The 25671-nt window shown below is 39.1% G+C and overlaps 1 protein-coding gene and 1 long non-coding RNA gene across 3 annotated transcripts in view; one reads left to right on the forward strand and one right to left on the reverse strand.

Annotated features, from left to right (window-relative positions):
- LOC124613970 (xenotropic and polytropic retrovirus receptor 1) overlaps positions 1-24439 on the forward strand; it is a 286213-nt gene extending 261774 nt beyond the window's left edge. For both annotated transcript variants that reach the window (XM_047142759.1, XM_047142758.1), the window contains exons 9-11: positions 2969-3135; positions 17814-17947; positions 23874-24439. In XM_047142759.1, the coding sequence (XP_046998715.1) occupies positions 2969-3135; positions 17814-17947; positions 23874-24123 (551 nt within the window). In that variant the 3' untranslated portion in view covers positions 24124-24439. The remainder of the gene's footprint in view (positions 1-2968; positions 3136-17813; positions 17948-23873) is intronic.
- Positions 1-25671, reverse strand: part of LOC124613971 — a 76672-nt gene that overhangs the window by 18318 nt on the left and 32683 nt on the right. The window contains exon 2 of the long non-coding RNA XR_006979668.1: positions 7268-7340. This is a non-coding gene — a long non-coding RNA (uncharacterized LOC124613971). The remainder of the gene's footprint in view (positions 1-7267; positions 7341-25671) is intronic.

A 25671-nucleotide genomic window follows, 5' to 3' on the forward strand; every position in this document is an offset into this window, starting at 1 on the left:
AACATGTGACAGAATGGGTACAGAATTTCACTTTCAGAAGAACAGAAATTCATGATGAAGAAAGAAGTGGACTTCTGTCTGGTGACTGATGAACTGGTACAAACACTTGAAAAGCATATTCATTCTGATCACTATGTGACCACTGATGATCTGCATGAATTGCATCCTGAAGTTTCTAAAACCATTGTTCATGAAATTGTGAGTAATCAACTAAGATATCACAAGTTGTGTGCACGATGGGTTCTGGACATGCTTACTGCAGAACGCAAAATCAACAGTCAGGGCCAAGCATGAGTTTGTTGATCATTTTGTGAGTGACTGAGAGACTTTTCTCAACTCCACAGTGATGGGGGCTGAAACATGAGTTTACCACCATACCACAGAGAACAGGCAAGAGTAAATGCACTCGATCCTGTTTAACAACAAAAAAATTCAAACCTCAGCAAACCCCAGCTCAAAAAGTCATGCCAACTGTTTTCTGGGACAGAAAAGTGATTCTGCTTGTTGTATTCCTGCTCAGATGTTAAACAATCAACTCTACATAATACTGTGATACACTCAAGAAACTCTACAGAGTCATATAGAAAAAAACACTGTGGAAAGCTAACAAAGGGAGTCGGCCTCCTTCATGACAATGCTACACCGCAGTCCACTTAGCAGAGCAATAATTACTGACCTCATTTCATTGTAATCTTTTAAATCACCCACCTCACAGTCCCAGTTTCATGCCTAGACACTATCATTTATTTCCTAAAGTGAAGAAATATGTGCATGGAAAACACTTTTCTGATGATGATGAGGTGAAAATAAAAGTGAAGAAATGGTTTAAGGAGTTGGTGGAAGACATCTACAATGCAGGTATTAAAAAACATGGTTTACAAAATGCATTGAAGTAAATGGTGATTATGTGGGAAAATGACGTAATATCTAAGCTACTGTTCCTCTATGCTTCATTGAAATGTATGCATTTGTGTTTGCATAAAAAAATCTTGTAACATTATTTGCTGAATATCCCTCATGTAAAGCTCTCTTATGGGCAAATTGGAATGTGGAATGTGATGATTAGGGCTACAGTCAGTATTGGGATGATGATAAGGTAATAGTCGGTACTGGAATGAAAAGTGATACTCCAATTATACAAACTGTGGCCAGTTATGCTTCTGAAATTTTTGTAATTGTCTGTTCCTTAGTGACTATAAACACACACACACATACACATAATTGTTGTTCATTGTCTAATGATTTGTTGACTAAGAGTGTGTGAAGTGTACGTGCAAACTTCCCATTCTCTTATATGAGTCGACTTACTTGGTGAACACAGCCGATCTTCTTCTCTGGATAGCCAGCTTCTGGAGTCTCTTTAAACTTCTTCTCTGAAGAAGGATGCTAGTTACAGGAACCGTAATGACTCTCTCTCTACTTGTGAAGTAATTCGGTACTCGAAGAATACTTTTCAACAACTATCTGTATATTTGAGCTTCATAAAGGGCAAAATTCACACTTTGCATATAAACTTTTGACTTCTTGTAAGTCACTCGTATCATCTCACATTAGAAACAGAATTAAGTACATTTCAAAAAAGAGTTGCCTTAACGACCATAACTCTATTACAAACAAATTGTAAAATAAGTCTTGCCCCCAGCAAGTCCAAGATAAGAGTTTTTTTCAGAATTCTGAATCTCAAATGTTCGTGTTATTTAAAACAATGGTCACTGATAAGGTTAGCAAAGAATAACCCAGAAGTTCCATAGTTCTTCCTTGCTCTTTCACTATGACTTCCATGGATCGACCGACAAGTACCTGTTGGTGCCGTTTAACTGCCGTGTCTACAGTCTTCTCACGACAAACTTCAAACCTGCACACACAAACATGTGATGCACAGTAGGTAGGATTCTATCATCCCACTCTCACAGCTAAAATATCATGTGTTCAAGATGGTAGAAGGCCGGGTGGTTCTAGAATTTATGCGGAAATTTTCGAAACACTACAATTGGGATTAAATATGTTTTTTCAAAATGCATAAAGGTTTGTATAAAAGAAAACAAAACTGTCTTAACAACTACATATTGTATATTCCCCCCACCTCGCAATACCCAAATCAAACATGCTTTTCTTCTGCATATATGTGAAGTACATGCAATTGCCTTGGATAGATACTTTGTTAAAATTATGCACAGAATGTAAAATGAGAGTATCAGCATCACAGAATAATGTACTGCCATATAGTTGGTCTTTGTTTAAAATTTATGTATTGTTTCATTCTACCTCTGGTAATTCAGTTTTGTTGAAATTCAAGTAAGGGATATGTGTAGAAGACCTAATGACTGCTATGCTAACTACAAATTCTGAGAGGGGCTATGCAGCTAAACTAATACATTTCAGTAAACAATCTCATGGTAAATTTGCAGTCAGGTGACCAAGAGCCCCCTGTCAAGAGAAACGTGTCTTCTTCCAAATGCTCCAGCGAACTCCAGAGGCCTCCAGCATCACCTTCTTTCCAGTCAGTGTCTCCCTTCAGTCTTCCCTCCCAGATTTCTAACTTAAGCTACTGGAGTTTTAGTGTTGGCCTTTCTTAACTTAGGCTGGTGTCTTCTTGTGTTTCCTGAGGGGAGTTCTCATGTACATTCAAAATGGAGTAAACCTGAGAGGTTTCTTAAATTGGTTGAGATCCCTGAAGTATATCTCTCAGTCCATTACCCTTCCTAAAAGTACTTTCCCACTACAAAGCTATCTTGACTGTGATCCTGGCATATGTATGACAAATATTCATGTTACAATTTGTTAATATAATAATCTTATTTGCCTCTTTCTGATACTGATGCAGAAATGAATAATCTCAAACTGTTACCTTCCTTTGTTTTATTTATTTCCTTTGTTTTTTGTACTTAGTATGGCCATAGTGATGTCAGAGGTCACACTGCAAGTGGTCAGTGGAAATTGATAGTAAAGTGACATTATTTTGTTCCAGATGACAGTAACAAACACAAAAACCCATTCTTCTACATGTGGCTGTTGGCATCATTACTCAGTTCTTGCTACTCATACACATGGGACATTAAAATGGACTGGGGATTATTTGACAATTCAGCAGGAGAAAATAAATATTTAAGAGAAGAGATTGTCTATTCATCAACAGTAAGTAAAACAGAACACCACAAATATTCTTACAGAATAGAATAATATATCATCTAAAAAATTAATTGTATGGAGACAGTGTCACAAATAAGGATGATGATTACTATTGACAATGTTGGACACCTTGTTATAAGATGATGTGACACACATATTATAAGGACAGGATGCCTGTTCAGTATGGCATTACTGTTTAGCAGTGAGGAAAGAGGAGAGAGAAATGGAGTTGAAACTCAGTGGAATTATAGATCTTAAAATTCTTTCAAGCACAAAGCAAGCTATAAAACAAATGGTACAATCACAGTTTACAGTTTTATGTGTCATAATGTTGTTAATCTTCTGAAAATAGTGCAAAATTTGATGAGTGGAAGTATATGCCATTGTACCTGTTACCGTTTGTCACAATACCAGTGACAACTCTTTTACAAATTCTATTGTGAAAGAGAGCCTTCATAGATGTGGAATGAGTTTATATAAATTTAAGCAGCACAAGCAACCACTGCATGCTACTTTCTTGAATTACGTAATAGTGGGTCTCAATAGGAAGGTGTGGGCAACTGGCTCTATGCCGGAGGTGGATGAAGTACAGATGATGTAGGCAGCCAGCTTTTGTTAAAGTTCTTTTATTTCCAAATACAAATAACTTAAAGCAGGGTGTCTGCAGATAGCAGGTGGTGGGTATTGAACATTGGAATCAGGCATGCTAGCTCCAACACATTGATACAAGTGTTTCCGGGGGACTGAAATGTAGCATACAGCTTTCATGCCTCTGCATTGCAGCGGACAACCGCTGCTTGATCAGGGTGGCAGGACAGCAACACAACTGACAACCCGAGCAAGGCAGTCTGCCGGCAGAATTTCCCAGGATATTGAACACAGAACTCCAGACTGGAAAGTGGCAGAGGGCAGTGTTGGATGCCCACGGCACAAAGCTAGTGGATCTCACTTCTCATCTTGGATCACGAGGTAGTGGCACAATTGAGGATGGCAAGGGCCTAAGCAGTCGGGGAGCAATCAGCAGCTTACAGGCTGGTGACAGTGGTGGTGGCTGTGTCATGAGTACAGCATCAAGTGGCAGCACAGGGTGGCCCAGCTGTACTGATGATGACAGACTGGCTGTGGGGGTTTAAATACAGATGTCTGAAACTGACCATGTGAAAGGTTTACCACTGCCACATTCCTAGGTTACCCAGAAGTTTCCAGATTAGCAGCCAGTGTCCTAGGCCCAGTTGTTGCCATTGGCATTAGTCTGAACCATGGAAGGATGACAGCATGGAAGCAGGTGCATGTCAAGGGGTGTTGACCTAAGCACATTGTTGACTGTGGTAATCAACAGTTGCTCTGCCCTAGTTACAGCTCTGGGCCCCTGCCTTGGCCCATATCATTACACTTCACCCTCAGGAAAATTTGGCCAATTGCATTGCTACTTGAGAGACTAGATTCAACAGTAACACTAATATTTGTCCTATTGTCTTTACACTTTACATTATCCTGCATGAGTCGGGAGTACACTCTTCTTGAGTAACTTTCACCTTTACATGTCATCATTCCCTTTTCCTTATTACACAATGTACTCTGTCTCATTCCTACGATGCTCAAAGACGGAGTTCGTAGGTCCCATTTTTTGCACTACTTTACTTCGCGCTCTGATGATCAGTCACCTCTTCACTGTTACCAACACAGGTAGTATCAACTCACAGGCTAAAGGATGGTAAATGTGATATTTGGGCAACTCTACACCTGAGATGGCAGTACACGATACTTTTGATCATCAGACTTAAGCAGGAAGCTGATATGGTAGTTGCTATGGTGATGAGTCAATGGCGATGTTTGGTCCTGTACTTTTTCACATGTTCAAGCAGGTGTTCTATCATCACAGAATCATTTTGTGAGGCTACCATCTGATCCAGGGAGGTGAGAAAGGTCTGGTGTTGCATCTCATTTAAGTAAGGCTGGATCTTGAATGGTAAATCTGCTAGGTAGATCAACTAGTATGTCTTAATCATAGCAGGTACTATGATGACTATTGCATTTGCCACTGAGAATATCCAGTGTGATGATATCTTAAAAAAAAAAAAAAAAAATCAATTTCACTTATAATGAATGACAACCTCCCTAGGTCTCTTAGTTTCAGATGCCTCAGAGCATAATGGTGTGCTCGCATGACCTAGGAACTGTATGTGTATGTTTTGTGGGGCAGGCAGTGCTTGCCAGTCCAGCACTGCTACAAGTCTATACAAACTACACTTTTAACAAAATAATGTACTGCATTGTGCTACATCAATGTTTCTCTACCAGACTAAATTAAGTATGCTCAGGTTCCACTAACATTACAAAGAAAGTTTCACTTAAAAGTTACTATAACCTATTACCTAAAATGAAAATGTGTCCTTTGTGCTCACTCATGAGCTTCTTTCGTAAAAAACGGTTGTCTGGGAAGTAAGGACAAGTTTGAATTTTGCACCATTTTGCCATATGGTGGTTGGTAGCCATGGTTTTTTCATGTTTGTTATTTGTGACCCTCCCTGTTAGTAGCCTGATAGCTTTTGTGTGGTGGGCTTTATTGTTTGATGTTTATTTTCATCACTGAGCAAATGACAACTGAGCAATATATCCAAGAGATAAAAAGTTATTACAAAATCAGTGAAAGTCCCATGGCAACCATTTGTGAATTGTGTGTGACTCTTGGACATAGTGCTGCTCAGATTCATTTAAATTGATCTGGAAATTTGAGATTACAGGTTCTGTTTTAAACGTTATGAAAATAGGATGACTGCATACTGTTTGAACATAAAGAAATATTGCTGTCATGCGTGACAATGTGACTGCAAGCCCCATAAAATTGGTTTTCCAACAAGCTCAACAACTGAATTTATCATCAAGTTCACTGCATGAAATCCTTTCAAAAGACCTGAAATGCATGAATACAACTTACACAAGAGCAGAAGCTTGCAGATCATGGAAAGAGACATCAATTTGCTCAGTGGGTCTTGGCTCGACAAGCAGAGAACAAGAACTTCACAAAAAGAATAATTTTCTCATGTGAGGCACGCTTCTGCCTCAGTGGATTCATCAATAAGCAGAATTGCAGAATTTGGGTAACAAAAATCTGCAAGTGACTGTGGAAGATGAGATGCATCCACAATACATGACTGTTTGGTGTGAGTTCTGGGCAGGAAGAGTGATCGGCCCCGACTTTTTTGAAAATGATGAGGGACCTGCCATCACTGTGAACAGTGACTATTACTGAAACATGCTTTCTGATTGGTTTTTCCCTGTTGCTGATGAAGATAACAATTTTTAGTTTCAAACGATGGTGCGACGTATCACACATCCCATGAAATGACTGCTCTACTGAATGAAAAGTTTCTTTTGCGTGGCAACCAGGAATAGTCTGCCAGATCATGCGATCTTATGCCTTGTGACTTTTTTGTGTGGGGATTTGTGATATCAAAAGTGTACATGAACAGACCAAAGCATTTCTCATTGCCGTGCGGCCTTGGGATATAATTTTTCACACATAAATGGGAGAAGTTATTTAATGTGTTCATAAAAGAAACATTAAGTTTTCAATAAATTTTGTGTGTTCCATAGCACTTTAATATTCATCCCTACTTCCTGGATCATCCCAACTTCCTGGACAGCCTCTAGAAAGTCTTTTAGTATGTCCTGTCTTGCAGCTCTCAAATATTGAAGAAAATATATTTCTGTTTGCATCAAAGCTGCTAATTATTTATTTACTGACTAGTTTTGGGCTTTGCCCGTTCTTACAGCCCACCTATTACAGAGAACAGTTTCTTATGAGTGCCTACTTGCATATTTTGTATTTGGGATATGCTTGGTGTGGACAGTTCTGTTTATGTTATCACACTTTAGATGTAGCTCAGATCAGTGTCAAAATATGTCACAGCGGTAGTTCCACCTTATTGTACTATGTCTTTCATAAAAGCAACACAAACATAGACATAATGATAATATATACTCAAAAATATACCTGATAACTAAGAAGAAAACCTGCAAGATTCACATACATCTTGCCTCCTCAATTAATTCACAATGCCACCTCATGACTTCAAGGTATACTGGAACTTTGGAATAAGTGAAGGTATATCTTGCCTTACTTGCCTGTTCTCACCTTTCTTCCAGCCATTTTCCTTCCCCCATTCAGAAGGAGCTGCCGGTAATTGAGGCAGTGCCTCTGGTACACCCTGAAATGGGAAAATTCATCTTAATGTGCATAACTATGGTTCAAGCTGGAAGCTGCAGTTTGACATCAACAGGAGATGTCATCTCGACTACTTGATAAGACCCTTGGTAATGCAAAATGAACTTTTTGGTTTCTCCCTTCAGCATGTGAGAGTTAGTGCCTTCCTGCCATTGTAGAGCCTTTGTATTAATCTTTTTAACTTGGCACCAGATCCTTTATTAAACTTTCAAAGAGCAGATATACCTTCTATTGGGGGGTGGGGTTTGTGTAATTCAAAAGGGGAGGGTACTATTTAGTAGATATATCTTCTACTGGAAGGGATGGTTTGCATAATTCAAAAGGGGAGCATATCATTTGGCCAAAAACAATCTCATGTGGTGATAAATCCATATTATCATGGATCTTGAAGTTATACACTGCTACTTCATACGGTGGTAGAAGCCCAATCACTATGGTTACTATCTATCTAATAACTTGGCATTCTTTTTATCATTCTATGTACCTCTGTCACCCCATTCATTTGCTGGTGTAGAACACTTATTCATAACTTCTTCATGCGTAACAATGAAACAATTGCTTTAATAACTTGGACATAAACTTAGTGCCTTGGTCAGTTATCAGTGTCTCTGGTGTTCCAAACTTCAATATCCATTGGTTAACCATAGCCTGGGCCACCATTTCTGCCATTGATTTGTTATAATGATCAGGACCACAAACATGAGAAATGCTAAATTATAATTAATACTTAGAGATTCCCTACTGATGTCTGTGCAAAGGGGCCAAGACCATCCATAACAATCATTTGGAATAGTCTATTTGTCTCTGGTAATCTTTGTAATTCACTGACAACTCAGCTCCACTCTTTGCACGCAAGGAATGCAGTTCTTTATGTAATGCTCTACATCTTGCTTCCTCATTTTCCACAATAATTTTCTGCAATGTGATGGTCTGTGGCATGTCATCCGCTATGTCCTGCCAAACTGTAATCATGAACTTGGTGGCACAGCTATATGGTGACCACACCTCATTTGCTTGTACAGCACTTTGTCATCAGTGCTGAATTCACTTGCTTCCTGAACTGCTGATAATCCACATCACCAGCTAGCACTTCACATCATTGTTCTGCCCTTACACTAGTACACTCTGCAGCACATAATTTGTGACTAAGTTCGTCCGCGTTACCATGAGATTTTCCTGTGTGTTGTGCAACCTCAAAATCAAATTCACTTGCTGTGAAGCCCAGTAAGTCATGTGACTAGTTGGATTTTTAAGTCATAAAAGCCATTTCAGTGCTGTGTGACCCATTATGACCTTAAAATGTCATCCATTAAAGGTAACAATGAAAACAGGTGATGCCAAAGAGCACATGCATTTCCTTTTCTGTAGTTGAATAATTCTCCTCTACTTTACTGAGCTCTCTTTAATCATAGACTGTCGGGTGTGCTTTCCCATCTATCTCTTGGCTCAAAACACAGCCTAGAGCATGACTGTTAGAATCACACAATAGTGTAAACTCTTTCTAATAGTCTGGGAAAGTAAGGATGGAACCAGTTGTTAGTAAATTGTTTAATAACTCAAAAGCTGCTTCACAGACTGAAGTTCAGTAAAATTTTACTCCTTTTTTTATTAATACATAAGTAGTCTTGCTACATCTCAAAATTTTGGGATGAATTTTCTATAGAAATTACCTATATGAAGAAACAACTAATTCCTTTTCTGTGCAAGGCATTCGGAAATCCTTTATGGCTTGTACATATTGTGAGTCAATTCATACAAGATCCTGGCTGATAATGTGGCCTAAATAGTGAAGCTCATGCAATATGAAGTGACACTTTTCTAAACTAAGGGTCATTCGTGTTGCACATAACTAATCAAAGACCTCTTGTAGATGCACCACATGCTCATAGAGGTCTTTGGAATACAGTGACATCATCCTGGTCTGTCATGCACTGTTTCAGTTTCAGACCTTGTATCACTTCATCTAATAGGTGCTAGTGCATTTTTCAGACTAAATAGCATCCAGTGATACTGGCAGTGACCAGATGGAACCATAAACACAGCATTTAGTTGATCCTCTGGTGCTATCTCTAATTGATGGTACCCACTTCACAAATCCATGGTGATAAAATAATGGAATTGCCCTAAATAGTTAAGGTTTCTGTAATGTTACACACTTAGTAGACGTCCATAACTGTCCATTGGCATAAATATCAGTAGTCACAGCAGAATCTATAAGCCTCCCTACCATCCGAGGAATATTTCAGAATGATGACAACAGGTGCTCCCCAGGTACTAGTAATTTCCTGTATAATTCCATCACAGAGCTGCTGATTCATAAACTTGTATACAGGCTGCTCTTTTCCAGTGGGAATACTATGCTGAACTAGTGTCATAACTAACAATGATCCAGGTGGGTTAAGTAATTCCTTGTGGTCCTCCAATAATGTCTCCAGGTCAGCCCTATCATGTCCTTTCAAAAGCAACACCTCTCCCCCTCCTCCCTCCCTCCCTCCCTGTGGGGCCTAAATTAAAGGACTGACCAAGCTTTAAGTATTCTACACTGAAATCCCTGCTCAGCTTATCTTCCTCTAATGCTTCTTTTAGTTATCAGTGCACAACTTGATAGCTTCAGTTTTTCTTAACTAAATTGTCTACACCGATGGGCACCACTTGGCTTCTATCAATTTCCTCCACATAGGGTAAACTATGTCGTGTGAAACATTATGCCTAATCCAGTTCCACAGTTTCAGGCAAAGGCACAACCATTCATAATCAATTAATCAGCAGAGCAGCTCCTCTGTTCATCCAGAGCAGCTGCACTGTACCTCTCAGTATTATGTCCCACTTTTCAAGTCTAAGAGACAATGTACATAGTTCAGTTGGCTTACCCGATATCTTAAGTTGCCTTGCAACAGTTCAGTCCTTTCAGCAGTAAAACAAAGATGGAACAATGACCCATCCAGCTCCACTTTGTACTGTTATAGATTGACATTGATGTGATCTTCAATCAGGAAATCTAAACAAGTATGACATCCATACCTTATGCCCACATTGGGGGCACACACCTGGCAATCTCTCACCCCAGTAGTCTACTCAAAAATGATTATCAGAGTGAGTTAACACTATTACTACCTACACCACTTGGTCTACAACATGATGGGTTCAAATTTATTGCACCAAACATACTCTGGCTTGCCATGGATACATGTGATTCTGCATCCAATACAGACTTGTAGTATCTTCCTGTTAAATAGCTTGTTAGACAAATGTCTGCCACTGATTTTCCACAGAGGTGTCTCATGGTAACACTTACTGGGAGCATTTCACAGTGCTCACCTCATCCTCTGGCCCATTTACTGTAGTGCTGCAAGTTTTAACCCAAGTCCACCTTCATTGCTCCTGCAGATATTTTTGATCAAAGTGTCTCATCTGCTTACATGTCTGACACTGTGGCTTCTTACAAAACTGCTAATAGTACCCAGACCACCAAATCTATAATATATAACATCTGTATTAAAAACCACTCTTCTCTCTCTCTCTCTCTCTCTCTCTCTCTCTCTCTCTCTCTCTCTCTCTCTCAGCTTTGCCACTGAGTCAGTTTCAACCAAAGTTGCAGTGGTTGGTACTGCTTTGTCCAAGGTTTTCAGGAATTCCATGCACACTTTTCACAACATGTTAGTTGGCAAACACCACACAAAAGCATCAAGTGCCCTCCGTTCGGCTTCCTGCCAAGCAACCCTATAGTTGCTGTCACCAGTCAATTCATACTTAATAATACTGATTTCCTTGATTCAGACCACAAAGTTTTCTATTGATTCTCCTTATTTTTGGACTACTCCATTAAGTTGTTCTTGATCATAGCTAGACATATTTTTTCTTCTGTAATGCTCAATTAACAATTCCTGTAAATCTGTAAAGGACTCTTCATCCTGCAACTTCTCACTGCACACACCATACATTCTGGCATCCCCAACTAATGTTAATCAAGCCACACTTAACAACTGCTCACTACTCCAGTTTCCCAGATTTTGCAGATGTATGTAAATGATTTTGCAGAAAATGAGGCTGCTGATGAGGCAGTACAAGCATCAGTGATGGCTGGATGTTTTTTAGAAGTTGACTACTCACTTCTCTGTCCCTTTCACCAATCTATTTCCTGATGAAACTCTTCATTATTAGCTTTGATCTTAGCTGCCTGATCAAGAAAGTGCTGAATCACCTCCTGGATTATCACTTTTGTAATTTCAGACATATTGCCTAACTACTGTCACCATAGGCATGCAATTTATCCAGAAAAGAAAGGAAAGGTAAAACCAAAACCAGACAAGCTCAAAAAAACTTGGCTGGTTGTTACTTGTATTATTGCACTGATTGCTACTGCTGCTGAATCCCTGTCATTGCTGCTCTCTGTTGGTCAACCAGTTCAGCCTCCAAAAGTTCTTCCGACACCACATGTAATATATGTCAATAGGAACGTGTGGGTAAACATCTCTCTGCAGGAGATGGGTGGAGCTGCAGATGATGTAAGCAACCAGTTTGTTGTTAAAGTTCTTTATTTCCAAACATAAATAAATGCAGAGCATGATGTATGATTTTTCCAGCATGTAGATAGCAGGTGGCAGGTGCTGAACCTTGGAACCGAGCATGCCACCTCAGATGCACTGACACAAGTGTTTCTCGAGGAAGTGAATAGCAATGTACAGCTTTACTATCTCTGTCACATGGCAGATGGCTACTTCTTGGGCAGGATGATGGAACAGTGACATGATGACCAGTAGATGCGACTAGGCAGACCTGCTGATCAGAACTGCCTATGGTGATAAATACAGAATTGTTGACTGGAGAGCAGCAGTGAGCAGTGTCGGATGCCAATGGCATGCAGCTGCTTGATGCTCAGTGTGTGCCCTGGACCATGAAGCAGTGGCAGAGTGGAGGCTGCCAAGAGCCTGGGCAGTCTGGCTGTGGTCGTTGGTTTTTCGGTCCAACTGTGGTCAGTGATCTGCAGTCCAGAGACAGCAGTGGTGGCTGCGTTGTAAGTACAGCATCAATTGGCACAGGCTGAGTGTCATAGCGTGGACTAGCTGCTCAACTAGGCTGGCTCTGGGGATTGAAACACACCTGCCTTCAGTTGCCATCAAAGAAGATGTGCTGCTGCCATGCTCCTTGGTCATGCGGTAGTTTCGGGTGCTAATAGCCTTGCCATGAAATATCCCTACACCACAAACACACAAGCAGAAATTTCTTAAATTGAGCCATTATTCTAGGTTTGGCTGTTGCCACATGGCAGTAGGTTGAACCATGGAAGAAAGGTATTGGGGAAGGAGGCACATGGCAAGGGGTACTGTTACTAAAATGTAAACTTTCACGGCCGGAAATATCATGTCCATTATAATTATCCGGGCTGTTATGCCGTGGTCGGTTGATGAATTCTGTGGTGATTCCCAACGTTTCGTCTCCGACTGCGGGAGACATCTTCAAGGGGGTCCGTAGCTTGATGGAAGGTCCAACAAACACACTGGCTCGCTACTGACTGCCGCTAAATTCCGTGTCCGCGCGCCCCCGCGCCGCGGCGTGACGTCACGTGTTTTGAAAACGTCAGTGCAATTGGCCGCTGTCCATCGCCGTCAATCACCGTTGCCATCACCCAGTAGTGGGCGGGTGGTACACATCTTCTTTAACACCGGCATCCATATACCGTTTAATTTGACGCCCTCCTCCTTTCGGTTGAAATTATTTGGGTGTTTAGCGATTTTGATTGCCTCCCTGTAGAGCCTTTCGTAGTATCCGCTCGTGGCCGCTAGTACTTGCGTCTCCTTGAAACGAATATTGTGGTTCCCTGGCTGGAAAGCATGCTCCGCAACAGCTGATCGTTCCGTTTCTCCTCTTCTACAATTTCCCTTGTGCTCTTCCAAACGTTTAGAAACAGTTCTTTTGGTGGTACCCACATAAACATCACCACAGCTGCATGGGATCCTTTACACTCCAGATTTTTCCAATGGTTTGCGAGCGTCCTTGGCAGGCCTAAGGTATTCCTGTATCTTCCTGGTGGGCTTGTAAATTACGGTAATATTCTGCTTCGTCAAGATCCTCCCTATTCTTTCCGTTACATTTTTAACAAACGGCAGGAAAACCTTAGATTTTGCAGTAGCCTGTACGTCAGTATGATTTCTGCGTGGCTGCCTCAACGCACATTTTATTTCGGCGGACGAATATCCATTCTTCGTTAGTGCATTGTGGAGATGTTCCATCTCAGCGTCGAGCAACTCAGGTTCACAAATATTTCTAGCTCTGTCCGCTAACGTCTTGATAACACCCCGCTTCTGTTGTGGGTGGTGGTTCGAATCCCGGTGCAAATAATGGTCCGTGTGCGTGGGTTTGCGGTACACTGAGTGGCCCAAACTACCATTTTCGTTTCTAAACACAAGCACATCGAGGAAATGTAGTTTTCCGTCTACCTCCTCCTCCATTGTAAACTGAATTCTTGAGTTTATACTGTTCAAATGTTCGTGGAACCGGCTTAGTTCCTCCCTACCATGTCTCCACAACACAAACGTGTCATCCACGTATTGGAACCATACATTTGGTTTCTTGCTGGCAGTACCTAAAGCCTGTTCTTCGAATTTCTCCATAAAGAAGTTAGCAATTACGGGACTTAGGGGGCTTCCCATAGCCACACCATCCGTTTGCTCATAAAACTGTTCATTCCACTTGAAGTATGTGGTTGTCAAACAGCACTTAAACAGCTCTAAAATATCGGCAGGAAAAATTCGATCCAGCTGTTCCAATACATCATTAAGTGGAACTATGGTAAACAGCGATACCACATCGAAGCTGACCAATATGTCCTCCAGCTGGACCACTATGCCATTCAATCTGCTGATGAAATGTGTCGAATTCTTTATATATGAGTCCGAACGGCCCACATGTGGTTTTAACAGCGTAGTCAAAAACTTGGCTAACAAGTAGGTGGGCGAACCAATGGCACTTAGTATCAGTCTTAAAGGAACATTTTCTTTATGAATTTTGGGCAATCCATAAAGCCTCGGTGGTAGCGCAACCGAACTGCAGAGACCTTTCTGCACACTCTCTTCAATGGAGGACGTTTTTATTAACCGCGACACAGTTCTGAGAACGTTGCTAGTGGGGTCCTTATTCAGCTTCCTATATGCTTGCGGATCCAGTAGATCCGTAATTTTTCTCTGATAGTCGGCCACATCCATAACCACCGTTGCGCTTCCTTTGTCAGCTGGGAGAACCAAAATACTATCATCGTCATTCAGGAGTTTTAAAGCTCTTCTCTCACCCACAGTTATATTACTTTTCGGCAGTTTTGCATTGGCTAATATTCTCACTGTTTCTATACGGATTTCTTCAGCTGTTACAGAATCTACACTGCGAATTCCTGCTTCTACATTGGCTATAATTTCTTCCATGGGCACAAAACGCGGACTAACAGCAAAATTTCCTCCCTTGGCAAGCACAGATGTCTCATCGTCAGATAACGAACGTTTGGACAAATTGATAACGGTCCGGGAAACGTCTAAATGCCGAACAGTCTGATTAGGTAGCAAATTATCAAACTACTTCTTCTGTCTACTAGACGTCGTCAACATATGCTTCCCCATCGCCACAGAATTCATCAACCGACCACGGCATAACAGCCCGGATAATTATAATGGACAAGGGGTACTGTTATCAAAAGGTCACTGACTAGGGAGATTCGTGGCAGCTACACCATCTAATACTGGTGCTAACCTATTGACATCGATAACTGAGGATTTTCTAATACCCTTTGTTGCTTTTTTTATATAATACTTCAAACTAAGCAAGCACATAACATTGCATAGAACCTTATCAACTGCCTAAATATACTGCTGCTCTCTGTGGAGCTACTAGACTAACATAAAAATCCTCACTGCATCAGCCATTTCACTAGTTTAAAGGGCAACAATATGATTAGTTAGCTGATCTGGCCTTGCAACATTAGCAAATATGGCCTTGCTACATTAGTACTGCAAAAGGCTGAAAGCAAGGAAAAGCTTCAGCCATTACATTTCCCAAGGACAAACAACTGTATTCTATAGCTTAAAGAAGATTGAGTCATGTTGGATAAAATGCTCTGGAGGTAAAATAGTCCCCCCTTTTGGATCTATGCATTGGGACTCTTCAAGGAGATGTTGTCATCAGAAGAAACAAAACTGATGTTCTTCAGTCAGAGCATGGAATGTTGATTAGATAAGTAGGTTAGAGACTTTAAGAAGAGACATGGTTAGGCTGAAGTTACAAATAGTGAGGATTATTGAAGTGCAGTAGCGGGAGGAACAAGATTTCTGGTCAGGTAAGTGCAGGGTTATCAACACAGAATGAAATACAAGCAATACAGGAGTAGGTCTAATAATGAATATGAAAATGTAAATATGGATAAGCTACTATGAACAGCGTAGAACACATTATTGTGGCTGGGATAAACATAAGGCTCACATGCACAATACAAGTGAAAGTTTATATTATTACTGATATGAGAGACTGGAAAATGGTAGTAGAAACAGAAAAGGAAGAGAAGGAAAAATAGTAGGAGAACATGTACTGGAGAAAAGGAATGATAGGATAAACTGTCTGACAGGATTTTGTACAGAGCACAATTTAATCATTGCTAACATAATACTGGAGAGTTGTGATGCAATGTAAACAACACTGTGCAAGTGCTGGAGCTCATCAGCTCCAGTGATGGTGAGGGGCTGTTGGGTGGAGTGGACAAGGGAAAGGAGGCTAGGAGGAGGAGGAGGAGGAGGAGGGGAGTTGGGGAAGGATGGTTGACCACTGGGAGGGAGAAGCAGCAAGTGCATGGGATAGGAATGTGGCAACATCGTAGATGATCTCAGTCGGGCTGCAGGCAATGAGAGTTATGCACAGTGCTGAATGACTTGGATAATTGGGTTGGGAAGGGGAGATAGCACAGAGGATGAGAGACTGCAGGAAAGAGGGTGTTGGTGCAGGATGAACGGAGTTAGGGTCCTGGGGTACGGGTAGAGGCAGATGTGGATCAGGGGCTAGTGGTGATTGAGGCCAGTAGGATTATGACATCAAAGATGTGTTGCAAGGACAATTCCCATCTTCCAAACTTAATGTCTGTAAATGGAGGGTGTCTTTTTGATACCAGTGATGACACTAGGCAGTCTAGTCACAGGCATCAAAGGCATTCTAGATGGATCATTTGAGGCCTGAATGATGAAGTTGAAACACTGCTGGGATAAGTTGTGAACATGGAAGGGGAGTATTTTGTAGGTGACAAGGACTAAAGAGACTCAAGGTCTGAATAAATACATTATGTAAACAAAAATTATTTTTAGAACAGAATGAGGATAGACAATTGCTGGGTGGTACAGGCATGGAAAAGGTGTCAGGTGGTTAATCAAAACTGTGTATAATTTCTGAATGGAAGACCGCTGAGGGATAGTACTGTCCTCTAACTAAAAAGGTTTGCTTTCTTCACTCAGAATGGCATCTTTCCTACATGAAGCGCAAGATTTGCATTGTAGGCATACTTGTCCAGTTTTGGTGACTATAATGAATACATCTAGAGTTTTTTGGCAAGCTTGAGGTGGTGGTGGTGGTGGTGGTGGTGGTGGTGGTGACAGACACTGGAGAAAAACAACCCTGGTGGCAGCACACAGTCTACTACTACTACTACTACTGAATAGCTTCAAAGAGGCTGCCAAGCTTTATGTCCCCACCCCACTTTCTCTTAATATGGATCCTCTAAATTCCCTCTGTATGCCATCTTGTGGTCTCGTGGTTGCGTTCTCGCTTCCCAAGCATGGGGTCCCAGGGTCGATTCCTGGCAGGGTCAGGGATTTTCACCTGCCTCAAGATGACTGGGTGTTTGTGTTGTCCTCATCATTTCATCATCATTCATGAAAGTGGCGAGATTGGACTAAGCAAAGGTTCATCATCATCTGTATGTCATCTTCATGCCATCTTACCCTGCACCAAGCCTTCCTATATAGCTGTGTAGATCATTGAAGCCATTCATCTCCTCTTTATGCCCCTACAGTTTCTACATCAATATAATTTTTCCAGTCCCCTTCCCTGTTGCTTCTCCTTCTCCCCATCCCATACTTATTCCATGTCATCACCACCCACTCATGAGAAGATTGTTAGTTTCTCCATTCAGGTTGTATCTCCAAAACACAGCAGTATGTAAGTATCCAATTCTAGGAGCCTATCTACTGCCTAGTACCTTTATAAATTGTAAGCAGTTTAAGAATCTGTATGTTTGAGTAATTCACAGGTACAGACCTATATCTTTCTTCAATTACTTTTAATACTTTTAACATGATAGTTTCATCTCCTCTTTCTACAAGGAAAATGGTTTCATTTCTGCTTTTTTTCCCCAAGGCATTTTAACTTATTGACCAGATATGAAATAAATGTTTTAGTGCATTTTTCTCATTCATTCATTTTTTTTTTCCAGGGATACTACTATTTTGCCATTCTTGAGGACCTGATTTTGAGATTTTCGTGGTTGATATCATTTGTTTTATCTGAACTCCTGGGTTTCAATTCAGAATTTGTGCAGTCATTTTTATTACCTCTTGAAGTCTTCAGGTTCGTATAAATTTTTGTCCATATTAAATTGCATTACTAACTGGATTTACTCTTGCATTTTAGATGTTTTTAGAGTTATGCTTTCTGCTGGAATTACCTTATCCTACTGTCATAAATTTATGATAAGCAAGACTTTGGATTTCATGTTAGTTCACTGAGTCTTATTGCACTACATACATTCTGCAACACACCTTACAGTAGACCATAGAGAAATAAAATAAAAACCAGCATAAATTATCAAATGAATCAAGAACATTAAAAAATGTCATTTTACATTGTATATTTGGAAAACGTGCCTGAAATCAGTCCGTTCCTTCATCAGTTCATTCTATGTAGCAGATTCTGATTTTTGACAGCCCACACTCTTGCTGTGACACTGCCAGTTATGTGGTAAAAGATATCCAGTGAAGTTAGGTGTCATTATTGACAGAACTGCAATGTGAGAAATTATGGACTGATGTGAACCTGGTAGTCCACGAATAATTAGTATCATTCTGACCAGGCTGCTGAATATGGCACTACACAATTTGTTATGGAAATAATTCCCTTGCAGAACCTGGACCATTAACAAATGTTTTACAATAGTAAGCAGACAGATTATCCTTGTAATCTTCAGACATCAAACAAACAAGAATTCCAAGCCTTCTGCTTGACTTTTTTCTTTAAAGAAAGAAACAAAAGAAAAAAGTAACTGCTTTGGTCTGACACCAGCCCTTCTATAGAAAACTAACAATTCACGATCATAAACACATTAATGGTACTAATACTTATGAAAATTACATACCCAGAAAAAAGAATGGTAAGTTTTCCTATAATGAGGAAAACATTTGACAGTTTTTTTGCTATGTAACTTGTTCTTTATGCAAATAGCTTCAGAAATGTGTAAATCTCTACTACATTAAATAATGATTTCCATTACTGACATTTAGATATGTTCCAACCTTAAAGTCACATTTTTTCAAGCAACAAGTTACTTCACACATTATCAACAGTAATGCCATACGAATAATAACTTTGTTAAATAATTGAGTTATTATTCTTTTAAATTTGACAATTCTGATTTAACTGAATACATAGTCACAAACAAGTTATTTTAAATTACTGAAATTACTAATTAGTTAATGAGACACTGTACTTAGCATCAGTATGCAGATAACCTTCAGTTGTTGCAGATAATATTAAACAGTGAATAATAAATGTGAAATGTAGTCATATGCACAATAGTTGATACAGTGTATCACATACTTGTATATATAATTGAAGGATGTTACATTATACCACACACTGTGAACCACTGTGAAATGCATGTCAGTGGGTACTTTCCACTGTACCATGTTAGGTGCTCTTCCCGTTCCATTTGTGCACTGTGTGTGGAAAGAATAAATTCTTAAGGCCCTGTAATCTAATATTGTTATTGTAGGTCCAATAGCAGTGACACATATGGGATTGTAGTATACTCCTAGATTCCTCATTTAATACTGTTTCTCTCGTGGGATAGCTGGCCTCTTATCTGCACAGATTTATCAGGTCAAATTTCTGAATATTCTCCCTAGAGTCAAACAAACTCACGACAATTCATCCTGACTTTCATTTTCTATGTTCACTATACACTGTTAACTCTTTCTTTAGGTAATCTCTGGTTTTTTATTGAACACTGCAAGGGATAACATAATCACTATGCAAGGTTCTTTTTTATCCTCAAGTCAATGGGGTAATCCAACACACCACAAGTCAGACCTGATGTTTACACCAGTGGTGTATAGTCATTTGGTTAAAGTGGAGTGTGAGTGTTCATGAAATACCCCCTTCCAGTATTTTGTGTTATTTTGTTGCAACTGTGGATGCTATCTGTATATTCCATGATAGTAGATATTCCTGTGGCTACAAGATTCATCTTCTACTTTCATCAGATACATTAGACAGATATCTCAATTTCAAAGGGTTATGCAAACAGAAAACTTTGATTCCTGTTTACTTGTTCTAAAAAATAAGTTTAATTTGAATATTGTAACTTTAGCATTTTTGTTGGTATGAGAATAAAATGGAATAATCGAAATCATAGTTTAATTTTCTTTCTACTGGTGTAGACCAGTTTCTGTTATAAGAAACATCATCAGACCAAAATTAATTTACCAAAACCACATGAAGAGAGCCAGTGCTTGGAGCTACTATGTACTATTGTAAGGATACCTGTTTACTACCTTTCAACGGTACATAGCAACATCATCTCCTCATGTGCTCTAGATACACTGATTTTGATCTAATGATGGTTATTACAATCAAAATTGGATTTAAGTATTTTATACTGCTTGAATAAAAGTAATTGGTGCTAAACAGGACATTCTAGAGTGGGAGAAATCCCTCCACCAATCCATAAGCATTCTGGCATATTTTCTGCTGTTTAATCACTTATGTTCTTTAACATAAATATCATTAATGATAAATCAGTGCCAGGAAAGACATTATCATTTTCTGCAACAGGATTGAAGAAATTTTTGTTTGAAATTATAGTGAAGAGCAGACTGTTCAGCACTTTACAGATTGTTTTCAATGCCCTAGGGCTGTAGCCAAATGGTAAGGGGGGCAGATGGTGCAGGAGTCCAGACCCCACCTATCACCTAAATGAAATTGCACATGACCTTATATCGATGTTGTGAAATTGAAAGATATTTTGATTTTCAATCAAATGACGAAAAAGGGATATGCACTATGGATAGTCAGCAAGGCCAGAGATAGATGTAAACTATCTATACGTCCATAACACTATTGGCTATCCCCCATTTCTATTTTAGAAAAAGACCAAATTGTTTGCCATTTTGAGCTTAGCTGTTGCTTTGTTAATCACTTCAGTTCATACTAAAGTGTGCATCATTTACGACGGCGGCCGAGTTTAGGTTCGTTCTGCGCATCTGATGTCACAAAACACAGTCAGCCAATGAACAGAGAATGACGTTGCCAGAGCTCGACTGCAGTACAGAGCATGGACAAGTGTCTTCAGTTTTAGAAACGTTCAGTCATAAATAAAGTAACTGAACAAAAGCAATGTCTTGATAGCAGACTTTCTTTTATAGAAAGTTTGGAGAAAGCATTCTTTATACCAATTGCTGCATATTCTATTAATTAATTAAACCAAACAAGCAATAAGCCTCCTAATTCAGGCGATAACAAGTAAACGTGTTTGTATCATTCTCACAAACCGCTTTTTGTGCAATAATTGTTTATTTCCTATTGTACTTCGATGAAACGTGAGTAATTCATAGTCATACCAACAGTGTTTGTCGGTATTTTGCGTGATAGTTTAAAGTCCTCAGGAAGATCTATTGAATGACGAGCTGTGTTAGTGTAATGGTTAAAGTGAATGGCTGCTAAGCGAAAGGTTCTGATTTCAATCCTCATTCGATGCTTACTATTTTCTTTATTTAAAAACAATATTGAAGTGTCCTACTTTGTGAATTTTATTCGTTTGAATGTAATTTTTTGAAATTTCTTGTGGCGACTAAAATCAACCATACGGAAAGTATACGTTATGGACGTTTACCTCTGCAAACTCTTCAAAATTTCATGCAATGGTTTACTACATCTAATGCTGCGCAATAACTGCATTGAACATCGAAACAAAATTAAGTCATTTATGGGGGGCAGGTGTCAGTCAAGAAGATGTGTAAAAATCAAATTTGTGGGTCAAATAGTTTTTGTGAAATCGAATGATAAAGTGTGTCAAAGCAGTCAAAACATTATGTGTCTGTACAGGCCAGCAGGCAGTGATGACAAAATCGCGCACAGCGCAGAATGCGGGGAGGACGTCTCTGTAGCAGCGAAAGGTTTAATGCGGCCGTGGTGGCTTTACTTCATAAACTGCGCACTCCTGCTGCCCCCCCCCCCCCCCCCCCCAAAACGTAAATTTGCGAACTATACTATGGCGCTGCTTCTCTTGGCACGTACAACTGGCAACGCAGCCATCTCCCGCGTCTGGGAGGGCATGCACGAACCGCCAAGATAAAAGAATTGAACTATAGCAGTTTAATGCAATGTAAGTGCTACCATTTATTATTTTTGTGATGTGTGCTGTTGTGATAGTTTCTAATTATGGATAAGTTTGCAACAAGACAGAACAGGAAAATCAATTTTGATTCATCCACTAGTATTTTGTAAGTTAAAGATATGTACCTGCTAATAAAATAGCCAAATTACCTATTACCTAATGTTGGCACTGGATTCATTATCTGAAGGCTGGTAGAACTTTGGAGTGGCAATAGTTCAGTATTTAACAAGGCAGGGGAGCAGTAAATATCATTAAAAACAACAATAAATTTGAATCAGTGCATAAAAATACACTTGGATTTGTCTGTATCATCCAAAAATTTGCTCAGCTTTCTATCATTAGTAGCCCAAATGGTAACATATTGCTCAACCTGGTCACCCAGGTGGTACTCAGTTATGAAAACCAGTTTTGATACTCAGCATTGGGGAGGGGTTAGTGGAGAACCAAAGAGGTATGGGATGACCACAAATTCTGTAGTTAGTTGATTTCTAACAGATTTTTTTAACGGGCTGCTTGAATTCGTCCAACGCAATTGTGCCCTGCATCCCTCCCTCCACCTTTTATCCAAAATGTATTTACACTCCTGTAATAATACAATAACTGAAGCCAGCAATTCCATGCAAAATAAAATCTTAAAATATGCATGCATTCACACACTGTCAGATAACTAAACATACACAATTAAAGGAAAAACATGTAAGATCAGAATGTAGTCTTTTGTTGTTACACATTTTATTTTAGTTTAAAACAATGTGTAACAATCAGTTTATCCAAATCCTCCACCAACTTGGGGTAGTCTGCGTGTTGAGCCACTGAGCTAGTGATCCTTGGATTTGGGAGGAGAGATGGTTTCAATCCATCTACCAGCAACACTGAAAATGATTTTCTGTGGTTTCTCATTTTCCATGTAGGCCATACCTTACTATAGGATACAGCCAGTTCCTTCCGAATATCTTTCTTTCCTGGAAGACTCCAATTCTCTTCAAGCTGGGGCCCCTCTACTTAAATGAAAAGAGCTGTATTGAAGGCAAGTTGAGCACCTCTTTGGAAACACCTGGAACTAAAAGCCATAAATAATAATCCAAATTCTCCTCATTTAGGCTCATGAATTTGTCTGTTCAGAAAATCTTTAATGCAGAAAATGAACTTTCTTACGTCACACAAAGGGGAATATGTGTACTTAAACGAGGAAATTCGTGAAAGTGTAAAGTTGAATAATTCCTGATCCTTTGCATTTTCAACACCAAAAATTGTCCAAGCTTCTCTGTCGAACAGAGATTTCTTTATTCAAAAGCCCTGCTTGTAATAATAATGGTGTCCCAAAAAATTAGCACTCGTCCTTTCCTGATCACTCCCTCAGCTTAAATCCAGTCTCAAAGAAGAAGAGTGTAAAATGACCTTGGAAGAGAGGGGAGATTGGAGCATGACTGCTTTTTGGCAAAATACAGCACTCCTAAGTGTGCAGATTGTATCTCCGCTTGGTAAAAACTCCAAGATCACCACTGAATAAAATTATTTATCATCCTTTATGGAAATTTTGGAAATGAATGAAAAACAAGAGTCTTTTTACAGTCCTCTTAAACAAATTAGACCCCTCCCCCTTTTGACAAAATCCTGGATACATCCTTGAGTGTCCATTCAATCATACATTCATACATACAGTTTCATATGTGTACAGAGGAAGATATGGATGAACAACAAATACATCAGATGTTGCTGAAATTTGTTTTAATGTTATATAACTTACCCTTACCCTTATTCTTATTGTCTTTGTACTTTGTCTTGCAGTTTATGTACTTTTTTTATTGTTGCATATATTTGCATTCAGACATATTTGACACAAGTAAATAATAATGATTTACATTCATTACTTACATTTTACAGACGCTTCGTGTGGAACTTCTTCCGTTTGGAAAATGAACATCTTAACAACTGTGGCAAATTTCGTGCAGTAAGAGATATATCAATAGCACCAATAGATTCATCTGACCAGGTGCAGATTATCAGAATGATGGATGAGGATGATGGTGTTGTGAATAGAAAGAAAAGAAAAACTGCGAAGAAGGTCAAAGAAGAAAAAATTACTTTAATCAGTGAAGATTCAGATACCAATCTTGAGGCCAAAGACAACTGATGCTGATTTTTACTGGAGTGTGTAATTCTAAAAGCTCCACATATTCCACAAAATGGCTGTGTTATGTTAGTGTCTTTACTTAATTTTTCACTTACAGGAAACTACAAAAATCTTGTAAGAATCATCAAATTTCATTTCATTTCTCACTTGTCTTGTGACATTTCATTTAGACTATTGCCATGTGTGAAAGAGTACTATCTCAATGTAAATATTTAGAAGTATTTATTGTGATAAACAACACAAATTTCATAAGAATCAACAAATTTCATTTCATTTCTTGCCCGTAGATTTGACATTTTATCAAGAGTATTTCTGTGTGTAGAAGCATACTATTTTTATGTAAATATTTAAAAGTATTTATTGAAAGTATAGTAATTATTTTAATATTTATTTTTAATGTATATGTATAAATATTAAGAATGAACTTTTTCTTCATTAGATACCATCCAAAAACTATTTTTTGAACTGATAATATTAAAGCTGGAGCAGAAATGTCAAATACTTTTTCTGTAAGCAGAAATTCAGTTGTAACGTTATGAAAAGTAGTAGACTGCCCTTTGTTCAAATTATAAAGTTAGAAATAATACTAAATCTACACTGCAAATATTACATTCTGATAAAATGAAGCATCTTCTTTTTCTTTCATTCTCAAAATTGAATCACTTTGTTTACCATCATAAAAGTTAGACTCCAGCAATATTAAACAGAATCATGTGTCTTCTAGCAAACAATTAACTCAAAAAGTCTTTGATAGCAAACAAAGCTGCAACATATTGTTGCCAAAATTAATTTTGTTTTTTAATCAAGAAGTCTTATGTTTATAGTCATATTCAAAGAACTCATTCGCATCACCACCATCGAGAGTAGTTTTGATGTTGTGAGAACTTGGTGATGATAAACTCATCTCTTTGGGTGTGAAACTTGGGGAAGTATCAACATCTCCAACTCATCTCACTTCCAGCACCAAGTGAGGTACTGCTTTGACTGATAATAGACTTCCATTCACTTCTGATGTGATTCAAATCCCTGATTTTGTTTTTATCATCACTTCCAAGCAATGACTGAATAGGAGCTAAGAGAACTTGGTTGTTGGCTAATGCAATAACTGTTGAACAGTAGTTCATACAGCCCTTGAACACATTTCACCTCATGATTGTTGCAGTGATTCAGTATGAAAACTACTAATAATTATGGATACAGGACGACTTTGTCTGAAACCTCTACATTTTCAATTTCGTACATATCTCATCTACCTAACCCTCAGGTATATGGGGAGTGTTCCCCTCTACTCCTTCTATTATCACTAAAAAGTCTTTTGTCTTAAAGCTATCAGCCGGCTGAATTGGAGAAACATTTCATAGTACAGGAGCTATTACCTTAATCCCTCAAGGTGTCTAGCCAGTGTAATGGCAGACTGTTATTTTCGTGCTAGCATCAGAACAAAAATCTGGCCCTGTTGGAATAGATTCCCAGAGAGTCAGAGCCCAAAAGCTCAGTCAGTTATTGTCCTTTTTTGTATGCCTGACCATTTCTCAAGAGTAGTTCTAC

The sequence above is a fragment of the Schistocerca americana genome, chromosome 4 (assembly GCF_021461395.2).
Source record: "Schistocerca americana isolate TAMUIC-IGC-003095 chromosome 4, iqSchAmer2.1, whole genome shotgun sequence".
NCBI lineage: Eukaryota > Metazoa > Arthropoda > Insecta > Orthoptera > Acrididae > Schistocerca > Schistocerca americana.